This window comes from Myxine glutinosa, chromosome 7 (assembly GCF_964187855.1).
Source record: "Myxine glutinosa chromosome 7, kmMyxGlut1.1, whole genome shotgun sequence".
In the NCBI taxonomy this organism is placed as follows: domain Eukaryota; kingdom Metazoa; phylum Chordata; class Myxini; order Myxiniformes; family Myxinidae; genus Myxine; species Myxine glutinosa.
In genome coordinates this window covers 28,514,655-28,534,463 of record NC_136267.1, presented here as the reverse complement: position 1 = coordinate 28,534,463, position 19,809 = coordinate 28,514,655, and the positions used below count along the sequence as shown (strand labels likewise).

The 19,809-nt window shown below is 41.9% G+C and overlaps 1 protein-coding gene across 1 annotated transcript in view; it reads left to right on the top strand.

Moving 5' to 3' along the window:
• Positions 1–19,809, top strand: part of LOC137430717 (dmX-like protein 2) — a 79,179-nt gene that overhangs the window by 17,845 nt on the left and 41,525 nt on the right. Inside the window, exons 2-5 of the mRNA XM_078782658.1 lie at positions 814–939; positions 2,490–2,561; positions 2,950–3,028; positions 14,055–14,175. Of these exons, the coding sequence (XP_078638784.1) occupies positions 814–939; positions 2,490–2,561; positions 2,950–3,028; positions 14,055–14,175 (398 nt within the window). The remainder of the gene's footprint in view (positions 1–813; positions 940–2,489; positions 2,562–2,949; positions 3,029–14,054; positions 14,176–19,809) is intronic.

Here is a 19,809-nt window from a genome sequence, read left to right as displayed (position 1 = left end):
TGGTGTGTACCCCGGTTTAGAATAGGTACACCGTATCCCTGCGTGTCGCAAGAGGCGACTATAATGGTTGGCGTCGGGAAGGGCATCCGGCCATAAACCCCCCCCCCCTCCCCCTGCCACCTTGTGTTAACCCCCCCCCCCTCTCCCCCACCTTTTCATTGTGAAAATCTGTTAGAGACCTACAGCTACCCCAAAAGACTCGTATCATCATTGCTGCAAAAGGTGCTTCCACCAAGTACTAACCAAAGGGCCAAATACTTTTGCAATCGGTGAATTTTTATTTGTACTTGTTTTTGCAAGTTTTCCTGGCATGTAACCTCCTTCAACTATAACGGTGGTTATTTTGACCTCTTCACTTATGAATAAAAAAGTTAATTTGGAAAAATGGTTTCTACATAATTCCAAATTCAAATGTGGCTTTCCCAGTAGGGGTTGAATACTTTTGCAGGCCAATGTATGTTGATGACCTGTTTGTTTTTTAGCTTTTGTTTGTGTCGATATGAATGAGACAACAGCTTATTGCCAAGTTTTTGTAACAGCATGTACTCTCCTTTTATCACAGGTCTCTTCATCTCTTTCATCTCTTTATAAATTTATTTGGTTTGTGGGGGAAAAAAAATGCCGAATGCAAATGTTTTAACTGGAGTGTCTGATAAAATTCTAACATATTTGCAATAAACCATTTGGTCTATATTTCACTATCACTATCTCACTCCTTTAAATCTCAACTTGCTTAATCTCAACTTGCATGTAAATGTCTCTGCAGAATTGATACACGTGCTCACACCTGTTAACCCTTATGCGCCCCGTCAGGTGTACGGATCTGGATGCGACCTGGTCATTCTGGGAGGAGACTTTGAGAGAGTGCAGATAATTTCTGGATCAGGGCATGGTAACCTGCTTGTTGAAAGTGTGGATTGCTCAGGACATCATGGGAAGGTGTGTGTCTAGTGGTTCTTAGTTTTGATTTCCTTTGTTTACGGTAGTGTTTTGTGAAAATCTCGCGAATGTATGCCGTGCCATTGTTTCAATGGGGAAAAGGAGGATAGGTTATAAGTTTCCGGTGGTTCCTGATTCATAGAGGAAAAACTTTAAAGTTTAAAATGTTTTCGACCGCAAATGCACATGATTATGGTTTCACAAAAAATGCTAACAAAAATTTAAAAAACGACAACACCAGGTACCGTTTCCGATTTCTTGAAGTTTCCGATAATCCTCTGTGTTGTGTTCAGTTTTGTGCACCCGTCATTTGACGGGCTTTTCACCGAGTATATGCTATTTTGTAAAAGCTGACAGGTGATTCAGGCTTTAACATTGCACATGGCAACAAGTCAATTACAAGCAACAACAGCCAACCTGTCATTTGGGTATTACATGTACTTGTGACTCTAAATTAATGGGATTGTTGAACACAAGCCAATTGCATTAAAAATCAGACAGACATGGGTGAAAACAGCTTCCGTCCACCTTAGGTGGGTGGAGATAAATATAAAGTCGTAGAAGTTGATGTGAGTACGTCGATGGACGTGCCTCCGCCTACATTACATGTCAAACCACTGTTACCTTTGATCTCAATTAAACGTCTCTTGAAAAAAAGGAGAGGAGAGGGCAACATCAGAAGTTTCTAACTCGAGTTATGGTCTGCAAAATGATTTTCAAAAAGTTCAATCCAAAATTGAATTGGTTCATCTTTGTATTACAGTCTGTGTGTCTACTACAGTATGGACTTGTGAGCATAACATTAACATAACTTTTCATCATTCAGAACACAAATCTGCATCGTATACAGATTTTATTGAGTATTTTAGAATATATGCTTGCAGATACAGAAATAACATACAAACTGAACAAGAGCATGACAGACAACTGAGGTAAGAACACCACCATTTTTGTAGTGTACATACAGCAACTACAGTTTACATGACGGTATACCATACCATCAATCAAGTAAAAGAGCAGGCCCTTTACAAGCCTTGTGACTAGAAAAGTCATTGATGAGTTTGGCGAAGTCTACCTCTTGAAAAATTTCATCTTCTATACTCTGCGTCGTGCCGAAAGCTCAAGCTCTTTTTCAAAACAGTTTTATGGAGGCTCCTGGGCAACTGCCCAGTCTGCTTTGCACTAAAACCAGCGTTGGATAAAATTCCTCCATAAAATCGATTTAACGGTTCACAAGTTGTCCCAGGAATTAAAATCTGCTTTCAGCAAAAGGTCACGTGACCTTTGACGCTTTGAACCCCAAATTTAATCAATTCGTTTTTTCATCATAATGCACATTCGTACCAAGTTTGGTTGAAAAAAAAAATCCCCTTCAGTGTTTCAGAAGTTATCACGGTAACAAGAATTGATCACAGACAGACGGTCGGAAAACCAGATGGTATTAGAAGTAGTCATTTTGTGGATGGCAGGAAGCATGTCAGATCTACGCACCGATTAATCTTTGGTTTTTCAATGTAACGTTTTAATGTTGTCGTTATTTTTCATTTCAGATTGCAGCATCTTATGGAAACAGAGTCTGCATTTTTGACCCATTCCCCACGTTTCACGGGAATCGAAAGTCGGTGAGAGTTGAAATACCCAACCATGGGGAACATAATTTTGGTTTTCAGAAACGTGACTATATACTTGGTTACCATTCATATTTCTTATTTTGAAAAAAGGATGACTTGTTGTGAAAAGCCACATAACAAATATGAATACCTTGGGGAGGTTGGGGGGGGGGGGGGCGGGAAGGAAAGGAAAGGATGGGAGAGGACTTTAACGTGATTGCAAATTATATTTGACATGAGGTAGGTTTATAATCCCGAGTCTGGAATGAATATAATCTCATGGGAGGTAGTTCTAATTTTGACCAATAGAAGGCGCCACGGTCCAGGTTGTGGCTCCTCATGTGCAAGCCGGGTTGTTTAATATGTTTTCACTCCTTTTTCTTTGCATATCTTCTTGCAGAATCTTCCTTTCCAGTGGTACAACACCGGTCAGTTTGATGTTCACTCCACTGTGCAAGCTCTGGCCTGGGAACCGCAAGGTAACTTGCTGCATCAGACGTTTTCCTTTAATAGGTGAAGTAAATATACGACTTGATGCCGAATTTGACAGTCTTGCTTTTGTAAATCGATTTTCATCGAGCAGCGGAGATGATCTGTCAGGGGTGTCGTGTGGTGGGTTGGCAACAATCAAGTGGTCCTGGTGCCAACTATTAGCTGCTATGGATTTTATTCAGCAATTTTAGACCAAACAAAAGAATAGGGAAAAAACAAACCCTGCGACAAGCCGAGTACACAAAAAAAAAAAAAACCCATAAGTTCAAACAATCATAGATTATCTCCACATCTATCTATAATTCCAGTAATCTCTGTGTGTCTGTGTGTCTGTGTGTCTGTGACCGCTGTTTCTCGACAACCACGGGTCCGATATACTTTAAACTTGCCAGGTATATTGCTGGGGACCCGAGGATGTGCCTTTTCAAGGTTTCATATTAATCGGACAATTACTTACCGAGCTATGTCCAAAAAACGATTCAACCAATCAGAGAGCAGCGAACGATCGCGTGTGCCGAACGTGGCGGACACACTCTGCCTCGGATGGCACATTTGAGAGCGTATTCATTTATTTCACGTTTGCAAACTATGTTGGCGTTAAACTATGTTTTAAAACTAATAAAACCGAATTTGCGATTCATTCGCTTTCCTGCGCGTTTGTGCACGCGATGGCGATTTCTTTACCAAACTCCGGAAGCCGTTCGCTTTGGACCAAACCATTGCATGTAAATAGAGGGGGGGGATTGTCACCGTACTCGCAAGCCGTTCGCTTTGGACCAAACCATTTCATGTAAATAGAGGGGGGGGATATAATTTTAGATATAGATATAGTACGGGCAATGCCCTAGTTAAAGACAATTGAAATAATGTCATCAGTATGACAAATCCACTGCCTTGCTCAGGTATTGATTATCCCCATGTCCAGAGTGTATTCCCATCCCTATCTGCATCTCATAAAATTTATTTGTCTAACGTCTTTAAAGTCACTTTGAATTTTCTTGACTCAATATTGATCTCGCCTTAAGCTCATTCAATAGCTAAAAACAACAGTCTGACTTTTTTTTTTTAAGGATTATTCAAACAGATAATTTCCTTAAAGGTCCCATGTAATTCAAAAGTTTCTGGTTATTTATATATTAACTTGACCTTCCTAGTGAAGAAATCACCCATGTTTCTTTTTTAAAATCAACAATGGGATAATTAGACCAATATTTTGAACATTTGTAGTGTTTTTCACAACATGCTATACCCCGCCCCTCAAAAAAGTGGAGTTCAGCGAACCGCAGGTCACGTGACCGGTGACGTCATCTCCAGAACGAAGTCCATGCCATCTCGATTCGCTATGCTTCGGCCCACGATCCATTCCGTGTAATTTGTACATACTCTACTTTTGATTTGCTTGATCTTGATCTGAGGTATGCTGAGACACGTGTGTCACGCCTCGCCTCGTTGATAAGCCCGCAAGGTCGCTCCATGGAGCGGCCTGCACATATTCAACTATGTGTGAATTATATAAATAACAACTCACGGTCTGAGGTAACTCGGCTAAAAATTATCCGATTTGCACCAAATAAAGTTTATGAATGGTTGCACGGACCACTACTTCTCACTAAAAGTGGAAACAGAATGTAAATTGGAGTTAAAATAAGTGTTTGATTTGTATCAAGCAAATGCACGTGGACCATGCTTGCGAGCGAGCTGCGTTCTGGAGGTGACGTCACATGGATTACGTCATCGGCTTTGAGGTATGGGGCAGAATTTTTAGGGGCGTTCCCAAGTGGTTCGGTTTTCTTTCATTTTTAATGTTTCAGAGTGAATATAACAAAAAATCAATGCCATATTTGAATTCACCATAAAAAAAAACTCATTTTGGATGAATCACTCATCAAATGCATTTTGAGTGAGATTCCGTGTCTGTGGACCTTTAAGGTAGCAACATTACAATCCAAGTCTGGAGTTGGGACAGTGACACAAACTTTAGCAAGACCAAGGCATTTGCATTTCAATATAATGGAATCAACTTGAACATAATGAATCAACACTTTTATTTATTCGTTCCTGAAGTCAACCTCCGAAAAGTTATTGCCTCAAATCATCATCAACCAGCGATGGTAATGAACAACCACTGCCTCAGCCTCTGGTAGAAAATTGTCGTGACACAAAGTCTGCCCAACGGTGATGTCCCAGTGAGCGCGGCAAGCACGGTCCTTGTAGGCCCAGAGCAGGCCCGATCCTGCAACTCGTATCTGCTGCTCACTCGCTATCACAACCCGCCGAGGTTCTTCCCACATCCATCTTGTCCAGTCCTTGAGGGTCACGATTGAGAGTGGCTGCCTGGTCCGCCACATTTCCCTTCACATTCTCTCCATCAGGCAGATCTATCACAACCTTTTTTTCACTGCCTACTCTTCTTCTTCCCTCCATCCCCTTTTATTGAGGAAGTGATATCACTTTTTCTTCCATCGACCAGATTACAGTGAGATATGTTCGCAAACTTTTGCTATTCAGTCTTATCAAATCCAAAGTTATTATGACAGCGTAATGTTTTTCATTTCCCATTCCTCAACTGAGGATTCCCATTCCTCAGCCTGTCATCCTTCCGAGGTCGGCTAATTGAGTACCAGTTCACTGGTAATTCCCTGTTTGTCGTAAAAGGCGACAAACAGGGTTGGCGGCAGGAAGGGCATCCGGCCGTAAAACATTGCTTCAAAAAGGGGACCAAAAAAAACAACAACAACCACGGTGCCCGAAAAAGGCCAACCCCCGCTTTGTGGGGAGAAATGGCCAATAAAGGTTTTTTTTTTGTTTTGTTTTTTTAAAATTCCTCAACCGAATTAACCTGTTGCCATTTAAATTCGGACCACTCCTCTCCATTAAACTGAAAAAGGAAAAGGGAACACAATCTAAATGACATTGGCTAATTTATTCTTACTGTACTCAACTGTTTATTACAATAACTGCAAAGATTGTACAGCACTGTAGAACTGTAGTTCATTAAGCATTACTACAGTTAACTGTAGTTAATGTGGATACTACCATCTTACTGATGTGTAGCTGTTGCCTGGGTTGGCCCGGCTCGTTAGCTAGTTTCCGCAGCCTGGATAAGCAGGAAAAAAAGAAGAAGATCCTTGCTCTTTATAAATGATTCCCATTTGGCCAATGCACAGCAGTGGAAATTGGACCCTCCAATACAATAAATAGATTTTAAATCATTTTTAAAGAAGATAGAAAATGGACGTGTAAGGCTATTTGAAGTTTTTATTTATTTGTTTATTTATTTATTTTAACCATGACTACTGAAGAATATAAATTAATGATTTTGGTCCATACATTTTTTTTTTTTTGGACAACTGCTGATTCAACACAAAAAGTTTGAATATTTTGGACGTTGTGTGTATTGAGGCAGTTCAAAAGGTTTTCCGTCAAGGTTCTTGCGATTCTCCAAGACTCATAAAAAGGACTTGTCTGTGTTGCTGCTACGGCTATAACTACGACAAATATCACTACTTTAAAAACCTCAATAAATCTCACCTTCTTGTGTGGTCAGTCGGGAAAGTTTTTTATCCAAGTCTAACAAACTAGTTGAATAGTCCTCACACTTGATTGCATGGAGCTAATTTTGGCAAAAATTAGAACTGATAACTCACCGACTCTCCAAAAAAAACCCACTAGGCCTCTTTGATTTTTTTGATATATCCACCAGCGAATGCTAATAGATAGGACCCCCACATTAATGTCATTAATATCTATACATTAATGTCCACATTAATGCCAACAACGCAGCCTGTTGCATCACTGGGACGTCCCTCGGATGGTCATTCGACAGTTTATCATTGCAGGATGACAATTAAACACAAACTATACGGTTTAAAGGCAAGTACGTTACCTCTGCGACAGAAATCCTGTCAAACTTGAGGTGGCATATATACAATATACATCAATAACTAGCTGCATACCCGGCATTGCCAGGGGGTGGAGGCAAGTGGGGGAGGGGAGAGGAAGGGAGTGGTGGGAGTGTTAGGGGGAGGGTAAGGTGAGGGGAGGTGGGAGGGAAAATATATACTACACATACATATTTTGGGAGGGGGGAGGGGGTAGCTTTGACAGGCCCCTCCGTTTTGGGGGGAGGGGGAGAAGAGAAGGAGGAAAAATTAACCCGTGCGAAGAGTGTTTTAACCTCAGTGTTGCACAGGTAAAGAAGGAAATTATAATACCCTCTGCCACCAAAACCAGGTGGCGCTACACAGTACACATTTACATAGATAATATACGCCCCTCCCCCAACTCCCCACACCATTGCATGAGGCCTCGGCCACATAGCCTATGTTACCCCCCTCACAAAGTTGTATTTGTATTTTTACCCTGAGTAAAGTATATAATCAATATAAGTAAAGTATATAATCTATGAGTAAAGTATAAGTGTTTATAGTTCGAGTACTTGGCGTTGCTCAGGCGAAATAGAAACATTAACATCTATCTATAATTCCAGTAATCTCTGTACGTTTGTACGTCTGTACGTTTGTTTGTCTGTGACCGCTGTTTCTCGACAACCACGGGTCCGATATACTTTTAACTTGCCAGGTATATTGCTGGGGACCCGAGGATGTGCCTTTTCAAGGTTTCATATTAATCGGACAATTACTTACCGAGCTATGTCCAAAAAACGATTCAACCAATCAGAGAGCAGCGAACGATCGCGTGTGCCGAACGTGGAGGACACACTCTGCCTCGGATGGCACATTTGAGAGCGTATTCATTTATTTCACGTTTGCAAACTATGTTGGCGTTAAACTATGTTTTAAAACTAATAAAACCGAATTTGCGATTCATTCGCTTTCCTGCGCGTTTGTGCACGCGATGGCGATTTCTTTACCAAACTCCGGAAGCCGTTCGCTTTGGACCAAACCATTGCATGTAAATAGAGGGGGGGGATTGTCACCGTACTCGCAAGCCGTTCGCTTTGGACCAAACCATTTCATGTAAATAGAGGGGGGGGATATAATTTTAGATATAGATATAGTACGGGCAATGCCCTAGTATTTGAAATGAGGGCAAATATAAGGGAAGGTAATGGCAGTAATTACTTCACCCCCGAAAGTGGCCGGAGGCATTATGTTTTCGGGTTGTCGAAAGTGGCCGTACGGGCTAAACTTCGTTTTTCTCAGCAACTACATGGCTGATTGAGACAAAACTTACAGGGTAGGAGGGATACCTATGCAGATTGTTTTTCATAATTGTGACGTCATAGGTCAAGTGGTAGACCAGCCAAAAATGTTTTAATCGAATTCCATATCCAAAAAATCTGAAATTGCATGCACATGATCTATGACCCATTTTTATTGAAATATTAAATTTATGACATCATAGGTCATATGGTTTGGCAGACATATTGGGTTTAACTTAAAACCTTAAAAAAAACATCTTCTCCCAAACCACCAAATAGATTGACTCGAAATGTTACGTGCGTCATTGACTAGGCATGGTGATTTAAAAGTTGATCACAAAAATATAATTGGTCACATGGTGTGGCAGCCATATTGGATTTAAGAAAAATATTAAATAATTATATCTCTTAAACCGCTTACCCTATCGATGCTAAATTTTACAAATATCATCGAACAGCACTGTTGCATATCGTTTGAAAATGATGTCGTAGGTCACGTGGTTTGGCAACCATCTTGAATAGAAAAAAACGAACCTTATCCGAACAACACGAAACTTCACAAATGTGATCCCCGAAACATACATATGCAGAGTGCACATTTTTACAGGTCATATGTCACGTGGTGTGGCAGCCATATGAGCTTGAAAGCCAATATTTAAAAAAAATCCCTTTTCTGAAACCGCTTCACCGATCGATGTGAAACCTGTCTTGGCTGGTGAAAATTTGATAATTGAAAACAGCTGAAGAGATTTAAATCAAACTTGTTTATTTTTAGTCTAAAACACTCCCTGGCACGCACCGTGAAACTTTCAGGGGTTTGTCAAAGATCCGTTCAGCCATCTCTGAGAAAAGTGGCCACACACACACACACACACACACACACACACACACACACACACACACACACACACACACACACACACACACACACACACACACACACTGCATGTGTGTGGTACATACATGCATACATTCATACATGCCTTCATGTATACATACCCTCTTCCCATCCACCTCCTCTTGTTCTTCTTTTTTTTCCTACGTATGCAGAATAAATGCGGAAGTGATTTCATTAAAAAAAATTTATTTCGTTTTTTTTATTAAAAAAAACCCCACACATCTCGCTCTGTGTGGCGGATGGGCCATAAATAAGGCCCATTTGTGCTTGATTTGAAGGCAAAAAGGCAAAAATATTGAGAGTAGGACATTGCCGTTAGCGTCCCACACTAAATTGGTCACAATTTACCGGTGTGTACCCCGGTTTAGAATAGGTACACCGTATCCCTGCGTGTCGTAAGAGGCGACTCAAAGGGTTGGCGTCAGGAAGGGCATCCGGCCATAAAAACATTGCCTCAAAAATAGAACCATGACAACTTGGAGAAGATTGTCATGGGGACCGCAAGGCTAACCCCCGCTCTTGCAGGGAAAATGGTCTTAAAATGCCTGTTGTTGTTGTTGTTGTCCCACACTAAATATTGGAGGGGGTATCCCCCCCCACACCCTCCTCTCCCGTCCCTGCTCGGGTTGTTGTTGTGCCATCGGGGTGCCATCGTTACCCCTTGCCTGTATATTTTAATAAATCAAAACCTCTGTCTTTCTTAGACATTTGTGATTACTATATCTCATTTGTAAATATTTTTGAATGCCCCACGTATCACTAGCCAAAGCCAGAAAGTGTTTGAATGAAGGAAGTATCAGCATCTAACAAAAGGCATTTATACGTGATTTTTCATCCATTCCAAGCAGTTTTATTTCTTTATCACATCCACGGGTAAACCGATGCAGCACCTTTTAGGCTCTCTTCGTGGACCACTAGTCTTCATAATTCTATTCTTTCAAGTTTGCGTTCAAATTTTTTTGTCCACAAGCTTATTGAGATTGTTCCAAAGTACTTGCAAATCTATGAAGCATTTCCTTATCTATTTCTCATTGTTTATTTTTTAACCCAGGGTTGTCGGGTGATATATCCCCAAGCTAAGTCCTGTGGTTATTCAGAGGTCAAAGGTCAGAGGTCCCGTTCTGTAAAAACTATGTTACCGAGCTAATTGGTGAACCAATGATGGGATTTTGACCAAACTTGGTGCAAGTGTATATTGTGATGCAAAGATGAACTGATTAGATTTCGCCATCAAGAGGCCAGAGGTCACAATCTGTAATAAGCTTAAATTATCGTGGTAACGAAGAAACGGCTGAATGGAACCAAGTCAAACCTGGTACTACAAGTATTATAATGTAAAGATAAATGGATTAGATTATGGGGTCAAGAGGTCAAAGGTCAGATGTCCCGTTCGGTAAAAAGTCTGTTACTGCACGAACTTGTGAACCAGTGATGGGATTTTGACTAACCTTGGTATAAGTATATATTTTAATGCAAAGATTAACTGATTCAACTTCAGCATCAAAGGTCAGAGGTCATGTCAGGTAAGAATGCAACACCTGTGAACAAACAGCTGAAGGGTTTTAAATCAAACTTGGTAACTGGTATGTATAATGATGTAATAATTTGGGTGGAGGCATATCAGATGACGTCGCGACTTCAAGAATGCTGTTATGGTTTGTTTTTCTTCCAGGTGAAGAAGTGAAGAAGACTTAAGATATGAGTACCAGAGCCTCTTTATGTTAGAAGAGCATTCAGTGATAAATATTTGGATTTATGAATGTAATCAGACCGGAAAACACATTTTATGACCTCCAAGGCAGATTTTACAAGAACCCTCCTTCAAAAATAAGGGCAGTACCGACTCTCCGGCCTAGCTCCCCCAGCTCTGTCTGTGCTCTTTCCCCCAAATATTCCTACAGGTCTCACAAGAGCATCCTGCAACCCTCTTATACTGCCAAAATAAAGACTCTCTATTCACCTTCACTCTTTCATTCATCTTTTCTCCCGCCTCTGGAACAAACTCCCTCACTCTATTCAATCCCACTCCTCCCTCCAGGTCTTTAAAACAGCTGTTCACCACCATCTCTTGTCTTCCCCCATCCAAAACCTTGATCTTTTCTACCCCCGTTAATTCACCCCAGATCCACATTTTTGAAATTCCGAATTCTTTCCTGGAAGTCCTGGCAGTGTCCATGTGTTTTATACCTCTCACCCCCCCCCCCCCATCCCCCTTCCCGTGCCTCCTCCTCCCAAGCCCTTCCCTCCCACAGATCTCTCATTGTAGTTGTGTGCTTCTTCTCTCTCCCCATCTTGTCTTCCGCTCCCTTTATCTTATGTTTTATGTGTCAGTTTGTCTTTTGTCATTAATGTTAGCTCTTACACAAGCCTCGATCTTGTATACAAAAAACAAAAACCCCGGCACTCACCTGGAAGAATAAACAGTATACTGCACCGACTAAAGGTATTTTAAACCAATTTCATTGGTTGCTCGATGACAGGGCAGCATGTTGAATCATACCAACATAATCATACTACTTCAAACAAACAAACAAAAAAATACCTATTTTGGGGGGGAAATCCCCCTCCAGCCCCCCATATACTACCTTAGACCCCAATTTTTTAAATGCCAGGAACAAACTTTGGTACAACACAGTTGATTAATGTTGTGGTCAAGTTTCATCAGGATTGCATATGTAGTTTCTGCGAAGAAAGGAAATACCTATTTTTGGGGGCAATTCCCCTCCTCCCCTACATAGACTCCCAAAGGGGCAGATTTTTTTTAATGCCATGAAAAAACGTTGGTACGTCACGGGTGATGAAGGGTTGTGGTTAAGTGTCATCGGAATTGCATGTGTAGTTTCAGAGAAGAAAGCAAATATCTATTTTGGGGGGGGGGGGGGGGGGGGGGTCAAACATGGACCCAATTTGACCCCCTGTAGACCCTCTCAGACTTTGATTTTCTACGTGCTGTGAACAATCTTCGGTACATTTACAGGTGATGAAGGTTGTAATAGTTTCATCGAAATCGTGTGTGTAGTTTCAGAGGAAATAGCAAATTCCTATTTTGGGGGGTCAAACCTGTACCTACTTTGACCCCCCGGTAAACCTCCTTTGAGCTCGATCTTTCTAATGCCGTGAACAAACTTTAGCCACAACACAACAAATATCATTTGTGCCAAATTTGGTCGCGATCCCGTCAGCGGTTTCGGAGAAAAAGTTTCAAGTGTTTACGGACGGACGTACGACACGCCATCACATAAGCTCCCCTGAACTTCGTTCCAGGTGAGCTAAAATATATGCGCAAAATATGTATAGAAATAGATTTAAAAGTCAATGTATCTGTTTTATTCTGCTTTCCCTATTCTTTTCGAAAAAGGTTCAGAGATAAAGGGACATATTTCACACCCTGTACATAAAGAAATGTATGCATTGAATTTAAAGAAAAAAAAAATGTACGTATAGTCAGGTTCACTATGTTTTTTCGTTCAAAATCATGGTAGATTAGCAAACCTATACATTTTTGGAAACGTTATTACATGGAAAATCTGAAAATCAGTTTACATTTGCCAATTCCGACCAATTCGATTCGACCAATTCGACCAATCGACCAATTCCATTCGACCATTCGACCAATCGCTTTGAATCTTCCATTCAACCTGTCGTGAAAATCAACCACAGACACGACTTGTACCTTGGGTAGGTTTAATCTCATTTAGATCTGTGGTAACATCCTGTAAAATACATTCATGCAATAGACATCAGAATCGGAGTATTACATGGGAAATGACCGATATCAATAGGCAAAGCAAGCAAGTCCGGCATATAGGTGCGTACGTACCATTCAAACTACAGGACTATGTGTCACAGTAAGTGTCGCTGGAGTGTCCTTGTGCCGCGGTTGTCCCGGGTCTTATAGACGCCCCTTTAGTGGGATGAGCGAGCACTCCCGGGTTCACCTTCAGTATAATTTCACTACACGACCATTCGATCGATTCGATTCGATTCGATTCATCGAATTCGATTCGATCGACCATTCGACCAATTCGATTTGCCAATCAATTTGACCGACCTTTGCTTGTGTGGAACGGACTGTGAAAACGATGCGGACTATATTGTCGGATACGACACACAGGACAGTGATGACGAACTCTAAATGGCATATTCTGTAATCGTGTATGTTTGATGCCATTGACTGCCTGTGTATATTTTGTCATTGACTGCCTGTGTAGATGTGAAGTTATACTGACTGCATGTGTGTATATGATTTTGCTGACTGCCTGTGTATGTTTGGTGATATGAATTATTGTGACACATTTTGATGTTATTAACTGCCTGTACAAAATGATAACATGTATTTGATTATGCAACTTATCGCGAATATAAAGACAGTATTTTGCAATTCAAAACCTTTGATTCGTGTCTTACCATTCCCCATAGCACTAATTTGATACTTTCATTGGATTCCTTGTCCGTGAAAATATAGGTTTAGTATATTTTAAAAAGTTTTTGGTGTAATTAGAGGCAGAAATAGAACAAAATATGTATTTTACAGTGGCCATTTTGAAAATCCAAAATGGCCGCCATACAGGTATCTCTCCAAATGTAAACATTGATTTTTAGTTTCCTTATGCTATAACCTTTCCAAAAATGTATAGGTTTGCTAATCTACCATGATTTTGAACGAAATATAATTTATTGACAGAATGAACCTGACTCGTAGTTTGTTGCAACGTACACAAATTTAGGTAGATTTTTGAGTGTCTTGCATTCAGTGTTGAAACGTTTATCATTTGACGCACTGATTTCTTCTTGTCTGTTCCAAATACTTCCTCTCCATTCAGATCCTTGCTTTACAAATTTCCTAATTTCCCCCCTAGTCCATCCAATTAAGCTTACTTAGCATTGCCTTAAGCTTACTTGTCACGTATTTGTTAATTCTAAATGTCTTTGTACTTGTGTGCTGCTTCAGGGCAATGGCTACTTGTTTCCTCGGATCGCCTGCAAATGTGGTCAGGCTCACCGGGCTGTGATGGCCCATCTGGCGAGGCTGAACTTACTGGCCGAGCTTGGAGTTGTCTTTGGGAATGCAGGTATGCTCATTTTGTGGCACATCATTAAACAATGTGAATAATGTTCTGCTTCATAATGGAACACAGACATTACTCAAAGTACCTTTACGATTTATCTTTTTTTTTCATCCCATCTTATCCTTTCCTTTCCTCAATTATTTTCTTTCCATCAGCTTCCCCTTTCCACCACTGCACATATGCAATATTTATATGCCCCTTGTTGAATACCGCTCACCCCGTTCTAAATCATGCCTTAACCATCCTCACCATAGATATATACAGTGGCCTGCAAAAGTATTCACTTCCCTCCAAAGTTTTCACATTTTGATGTCACCTGAGCGTATTTCACTTTGCTTTCAAATCAAACTTAATATACAGAGTCTTCACACACTACTTCAAATTGATAAAGCTAATAATGCAGATAAAATGTGAATGAGTAAGATTAACAGAGATAGTCAGATGATTCTCAGTTGCATAAGTATTCAACCTCTTTGCCTAATTAACCCAAAATCACTTGAGCAAATTATTTGTTTGAAAGGTTACGACATAGATGGAAAAGGCTTCACTTGTATGTAATCACTGCATTAACTTAAAAAAATTAAGTTTCCCCACTTATCAGAGGAGTTTTAAGGTGCAACTCACTTGGGACACCCAACAAGGCGAACATGAAGACCAAGAAGCTCTCCAAAAAGTCAGACATAAAGTGGTGGAGAAGCTCCGTTCAGGAGAGGGTTATAAGAATATTTCAGTCACTGTATATTACTTACACTGTACACTCATTATCCCTTTGAGTACGGTGAAATCCATCATTAAGCAGTGGAAGACGTATTGGACCACCCAGACTCTACCCAGATCAGATCACCTATCCAAACTCGGCAGCCAGACGAGCAGGAAAATAGTTCTGGATGCCAATGTAAATCCAACAATGACTTTGAAATATATGCAAGGCTCTATGTCTGAGATGGGGGTCAGTGTTCATCAATAAACAATACACCATTCCCTTCGGAGAGCTGGCCTCTATGGACAGGTAACAAGAAATAAGGGATTACTGAAAAAGACGCATCTAAAACCTCGTATGAAGTTTACAAAACATAGGGGCAATACCCCAGGCGCTCACCCGGTAGAATAAACAGTATACTGCACTGACTAAACATACCTATTTTGGGGGGCAACCCCCCTGTAAACGCCCAAAGGGGCAAAATTGTTTTTTAATGCCGTGAACAAACATGATACATTACGGGTGGTGAAGGTTGTGGTGAAGTTTCGTTGGAATTGTATGTTTAGTTTCAGAGGAGAAAGCAAAGACCTATTTTTGGGGGGGTCAAACCTGGACCATATTGACCCCCCGTAGTCCCCTTAGACTTCGATTTTCCTAGTGCCGTGAACAAACTTTGGTGCATCACGGGTGATGAAGGTTGTGGTCAAGTTTCATCGAAATAGTGTGTGTACTTTCAGAGGAAAAAGCAAATTCCTATTTTGGGGGGGGGGGGGGGGGGGGGAGGGGGGTAAAACCTGGATCCACTTTGACCCCCGGTAAACCCCCTTGGATCCCAACTTTTTTAATGCCTTGAACAAACCTGTGTCACAACATAACAAGTATCATTTGTCCCAAATTTGGGCACAATCCCATTAGTGGTTTCGGAGAAGAAGTTGCAAGTGTTTACAGATAGACTGACGGACGGACGACGCACCATTGCATAATCTCCCCTGAACTTCGTTCCAGGTGAGCTAAAAAGCATCTTAATGATTGCAGGTATTTCTAGAAAACTTTTGTGGTCAGATGATACAAAAATTGAACTTTTTGGTCGAAATTCAGTGTTGCATCTGGCAAAAGCCTAACACTGCTCATCACCCAGTCAACACCATCCCTACTGTCAAGCATGGCGGTGGCAGCATCATGTTAGGGGGCTGCTTTTCATCAGCAGGGATTGACAAGGTTGCAGGGTAGGAAACACAATGTACTGTGCAAAATACAGGAGAATGCTTGATGAAAACCTGCTTGAGTCAGCTATGAATCTGAAACTTGTATGGGGATTCACATTTCATCAGGCCAATGATTCAAAGAAGAAAGCTAAAGCCACACTGGAGTCGCTGAATGAGAAGAAAATCGATATTCTTGAGTGACCCAGTCAAAGTCCTGACTTGAACCCAATTTAACATTTTAAAAATTATTATTGTTATTATCATTATTATTATTATAATAATAATAATTCTTTTTTTTTGTATAGCGCTTTTCATGAAGCCCAAAGGCGCTTTGACAGAGTGCAAAACATAATGCATAACAAAACATGAAAACAACAATTGCAAAAAGACAAGAATCAATAGGGAAATATTTAAAGCAAAAGGAGGGAGAAGGAGAAGTGATAGTCAGGGGTTAAATGCTGTGGGTTGAATGTTGAATGCAGTGCTGAACTTGTGGGTCTTGAGTGATGTTTTGAATGTGGTGAGTGAGGAGGAGTCTCTGATGGTGTGAGGTAGTGAGTTCCAGAGGGTGGGAGCAGCGATGGAGAAGGCCCTGTCCCCCCAGGATCTGAATTTGGTCCGGATGGGGGGGGGGGGGGGGGTCAGGAGGTTGGTACCAGCAGAGCGGAGGTTGCGGGTGGGAGTGTGTCTGGAGAGGAGGTCAGCCAGGTAGGATGGGGCCAGGTTATGGAGGGCTTTGTAGGCCAAGAGGAGGATTTTGTACTGGATTCTCTGGGAGATGGGGAGCCAGTGAAGCTTGTAAAGGACGGGGGTGATGTGGTCATGGGTCCGGGAATGGGTGAGTAGACGGGCAGCGGAGTTCTGAATGTATTGGAGTTTATTGGTGATTGTTGAGGGTGAACCATAGAGGAGGCTATTGCAGTAGTCCAGACGGGAGGTGATGAAGGCGTGGATGAGGGTTTCTGCAGCTGTGGAGGAGAGGGATGAGCGGAGACGGGGGATGTTTTTCAGGTGAAAGAAGGCTGTCTTTGTGATCTGTTTAGTGTATTTGGCGAAGGAGAGGGTTTGGTCAAAGATGACGCCAAGATTCCGGATGAGAGGGGAGGTGGATACTGGGATACCGTCGATGTTGAGGGCAAAGTTATGGGTGGATTTTGTGAGCGTTTTTGGGCCAATGATGATTATTTCAGATTTATCACAGTTAAGTTTGAGGAAGTTGATTTGAAGCCAGGATTTTATTTCAGAGATGCAGTTTGTCAGGATAGAGTGGGTGTCGGTGGAGACGGACTTGGTGGAGATGAAAAGCTGGATCTCATCGGCGAAGCAGTGGAATTGGAGACCATGACGGCGGATTAAGTGACCGAGGGGGGACAGGTAAAGGATGAAGAGGAGGGGGCCAAGAACTGAACCTTGGGGGACACCTTGGGGGAGGGGAGCAGTGGGGGATTTGCAGTTATTGATGGAGATGAACTGGCGTCTGTCAGAGAGGTATGATTTAATCCAAGAGAGGGCAGTGCCGGTAACGTTAAAGGTGGATTCAAGTCGGGTGAGGAGGATGGTGTGATCGATGGTGTCAAAGGCAGCGCTGAGGTCGAGGAGGACGAGAATGTTGAGGTTGCCAGCGTCAGAGGAGAGGAGAAGGTCGTTGGTGATTTTGAGGAGAGCAGTTTCAGTACTGTGGTTGGAGCGGAATCCGGATTGGAATGTTTCATACAGGTTATTGGCAGAGAGGTGATGTTTGAGTTGAGTGGCTACAGCACGTTCCAAAACTTTCGACAGAAAGGGTAGGTTGGAGTTGGGTCTGAAGTTGTTTAGGGTGTCAGGGTTTAGACCAGGTTTTTTTAGAATGGGGGTAACAGCAGCAATTTTGAGGGATTGTGGGACGATGCCTGTAGACAGCGAGGAGTTTATTGTTGCAATGATAAGTGGAGAGAGAGCAGGGAGGGAGGCCTTGATAAGGCAATAATAATAATAATAATAATAATTATTATTATTATTTGTATTAAAGATCAAGGCTCGTGAAAGAGCTAACATCAATCGCAAAAAAAGACAAATGGACACACAAAACATGCAATAAAGGGAGCGGGAGACAAGATGGGGAGAGAGAGGGAAGCACACAAGCACAGCAGCAGAGAACAGGGATAATGGAAGATCCGTGGGAGGGAGAGGGCTTGGGTGGAGGAGGCATGGGAAGGAAGGGGGGAGGGGGGGGGGGAAGGTATAAAACACATGGACACTGCTAGAACTTCCAGGAAAGAAAGAAGTTGGGATTTCAAAAAAAAAAAGTGGATCTGGGGTGAATTAACAGGGGTAGAAGAGATCAAGGTTTTGGATGGGGGAAGACTAGAGATGGTGGTGAACAGCTGTTTTAAAGACCTGGAGGGAGGAGTGGGATTGAAGAGAGTGAGGGAGTTTGTTCCAGAGGTGGGAGTAGAGAGGAATGAAGGAGTGAAGGTGAGCAGAGAGTCTTGATTTTGGCAATTTCACCACAAGAGGGTTACTGGCAGATCCTTTGCGACCTGTAGGAATATTTGGAGGACAGAGCACAGATAGAGCTGGGGGAGCAAGGCCGGATAGGAGTCGGTGGAAGACAGAAAGACCACCCACCTGCCTGTGGTGAGTGAGTGAAAGGCCCTCGGAGTTAGCTTCATCACGGGAGATTCCAATGATTCTGAAAGCTTTTGTTTGAACAGCGTGAAGACACGTTAGGTGTGAGGCAGGAGCACCAGCCCAGAGGGGAGCTGTATTCCATTCCTCTGCCTGTATTCCATTGAGCTGCGGATGAAAGCCTTGAATGTGGTGAGGAGCTCAGGTGTGCCAAGGAAGGACTTCGCGCGAAGGAGGATGCCCAGTCGGCGACTGGCTTTGGAGGCCAGATTGGAAATGTGGTTTTCCCAGGAAAGATCATGGCAGATAGTGAGACCCAAAAGCTTGTGACAGAACTTCTTAGAGAGGATTGTTGAGAAAGTAGATGGGAGGGTTTTCCAATCGGTCTTTTCGGAGAGACATAGTGAGAGTGTGAGATTTGTCAGGATTGAAAGACATGTTCCACTTGTTTGACCAGTCTGTGATTTTGTCCAGGTTGGCAGAGAGTGAGGAGGCTGCAGACTGCCGATCTGAGGGATGAGGAATGGAGCGGCAGAGAGTTGAGTCATCAGCAAAGAGATAGAGAGGATTTTCAAGAGTTTTTTTTTATTATGGCGAGAGTTCAATTTATTTTATTTTATTTTATTACGAGAGCAAGAGTTTAATTTATGGCGAGACTTGAAGATTGCAGTCTATCGACAAACCGCATGAATCGTGGTGTAACGAGAGCAATTTTCACGTGAAGAATGGGTGAAAATGTCACAATCTCACTGTGAAGGTAGTACAGACCGACTCAAAAAGACTCATTGCTGTCATTGCTGCAAAAGTTGCTTCCACCAAGTAGTGACCGAAGGGGCTGAATACATTTGCACATGTTTTTTGCAGGTATTCTTAACATGCAACCTCCTTCAACTATAACAGTGCTTAGTTTGATCTCTTCAGTTATGAATACAAAAGTTCATTTGGAAAAAAAATACTTCTCCATAATTCATCTAAATGTGGCATTATAATTGGGAGCGGGCGAATACTTTTGCAGGCTACTGTATTTACCTCCACCACCGAAGGTAGACGTAGGTTATGTTTTCATCTCTGCCTATTTGTCTGTGAGCAGGATATCTCAAAAAAGTTATGGACTGATTCAGGTGA